At 32.7% G+C, this 1771-nt stretch overlaps 1 protein-coding gene across 1 annotated transcript; it reads right to left on the reverse strand.

Moving 5' to 3' along the window:
- Positions 1-234: 234 nt before the first annotated feature.
- Positions 235-894, reverse strand: LOC129612856 (probable inactive serine/threonine-protein kinase slob2). Its single transcript, XM_055526647.1, has 3 exons — positions 834-894; positions 553-754; positions 235-277 (listed from the first exon to the last, which is right to left on the reverse strand). Exons 1-3 carry the CDS (start codon positions 892-894, stop codon positions 235-237), a joined length of 306 nt encoding a protein of 101 aa, XP_055382622.1.
- Positions 895-1771: the final 877 nt, after the last annotated feature.

The following is a 1771-nucleotide window of genomic DNA, read 5'->3' on the forward strand; positions in this document are numbered from 1 at the left end:
TTACATTTAATTTAAGGAATAAGGTTTATTTTAATCCTTGAGAAAATTAAATCGTTTTAAGTTTTAACTTAATTTACTAACAATGTATAATGTTTGCAAAGGAAAGGAATTAGCCAATTAGCAAACTTCCAACAGAATGACATTCGATTACGATTTCAAACAATTTGTCCGATATATGAAAATAACATGGGGTATGTGCTTGGTTTTCCAAATGTACACTTACAAATCCCCTAATTATTCTATACTTTTCATCTGAAAACCTGAACTTTCTAAGTGGCTTAAAAATAATTAAGAATTTTACTTTTGGAAATTGCTTATTTTTTTTATTTTTTTTTTCGATAATCCTCCTTTACAATAAAAATATGTTATACATGTTTCATACACATATTATTTCGGTATTATCCTGGTGGAGGCGGTGGCGGTGGTGGAGGGGGTGGAGGTGGTGGTGGTGGAGGTGGAGGTGGTGGTGGTGGTGGCGGGGGTGGTGGTGGTGGTGGTGGAGGAGGTGGTGGTGGAGGTGGTGGTGGTGGTGGGGGTGGTGGTGGAGGTGGCGGAGGTGGTGGTGGTGGTGGAGGAGGTGGAGGAGGAGGTGGTGGTGGTGGTGGAGGTGGCGGTGGAGGTGGTGGTGGAGTTGTTGTTGGTGCTGCTGTTGTAGTAGTAGTTTTGAATTTATTGATGAAACGAGTTTCATCATCATCATCTACTGTGTTATCTGTACTATCTGTACTATTTGTACTATTAGTGCTATTAGTAGCTAAAATATGAAAAGAAGAAATAATAAATATTGAGCAATAATATATTTAAGACAATTTGTTTTGAATGTGTTCACTTACCGTTACACGTTACTAATATTACACCAAACAAAAGTAAAAATTTAAAACAACCGAATTTCATCTTGATCGATTGCTTACAAATTATTTTATGGTATTATTTTTTTAAATGTGTTTTACTTTTATAGTTAATTATTGTTTCGAAATATGCAAAAAACAAACAATATACTTTTTTTTAAATAAAATTCAAATTGAAGGCTGGAATGTTTTGTATTTGTTCACACTTTACACAATTTTTTTATATAATGAAAATTTGTACTAATGCAGGCCACTAAACTAGTTCATTTTATGCGTGAATACGTGAAAATAAAGCTTTTTATGGTACACATCATTCCAAGAAACTATTTGCACCTAAATAAATAGTGTATATAAGATCAAATTTTCATTATAAGAAAATTTGTAAGCTGTAGGCGAGCTTTGCTATATTTTGTTCTTAAACTAGTTTTTATAAACACGAAATTATTAAATTTAACTATTTAATTCTGTTAAACGAATTAAGTGTAGAGCTCCCATTTATATAGCTTTAGGTTTAAGTTACGTAAATGATTTATATATTAACATATTTACAAAGTTTTGAAATTTGAGACATATCCGAGTTTTCGTGTAGAAAAAGCAAAATCCGAAAATTCGATAAAGATCATGTTGTAATAGTTGTTAATTCCCATTATATAATTAAGAGATATATTTAGTTTAAGGGGGGGGGATGCCAACAATTTTTATTCCAAAGAAATAATACCGTCGGAAAGATTTACTTGTGTACGAAATACGCCAGACGGACAGACGAACAGATGGACAGGTAGAGTTAAAAAAAGGTAACATTTTTTGCAAATATCCCATAAATGCCATTACAAGAGTTGTGCGTGAAATTTCTAAGCTATTGATTGAGTTATTATTAGTGTCTTAGAACATGCAGGGCAAGTACGTGTTTTGGGGTTTTTTGA

This window comes from Condylostylus longicornis, unplaced genomic scaffold (genome assembly GCF_029603195.1).
Source record: "Condylostylus longicornis isolate FDR11 unplaced genomic scaffold, ASM2960319v2 ptg000004l, whole genome shotgun sequence".
Classification (NCBI taxonomy): Eukaryota; Metazoa; Arthropoda; class Insecta; order Diptera; family Dolichopodidae; genus Condylostylus; species Condylostylus longicornis.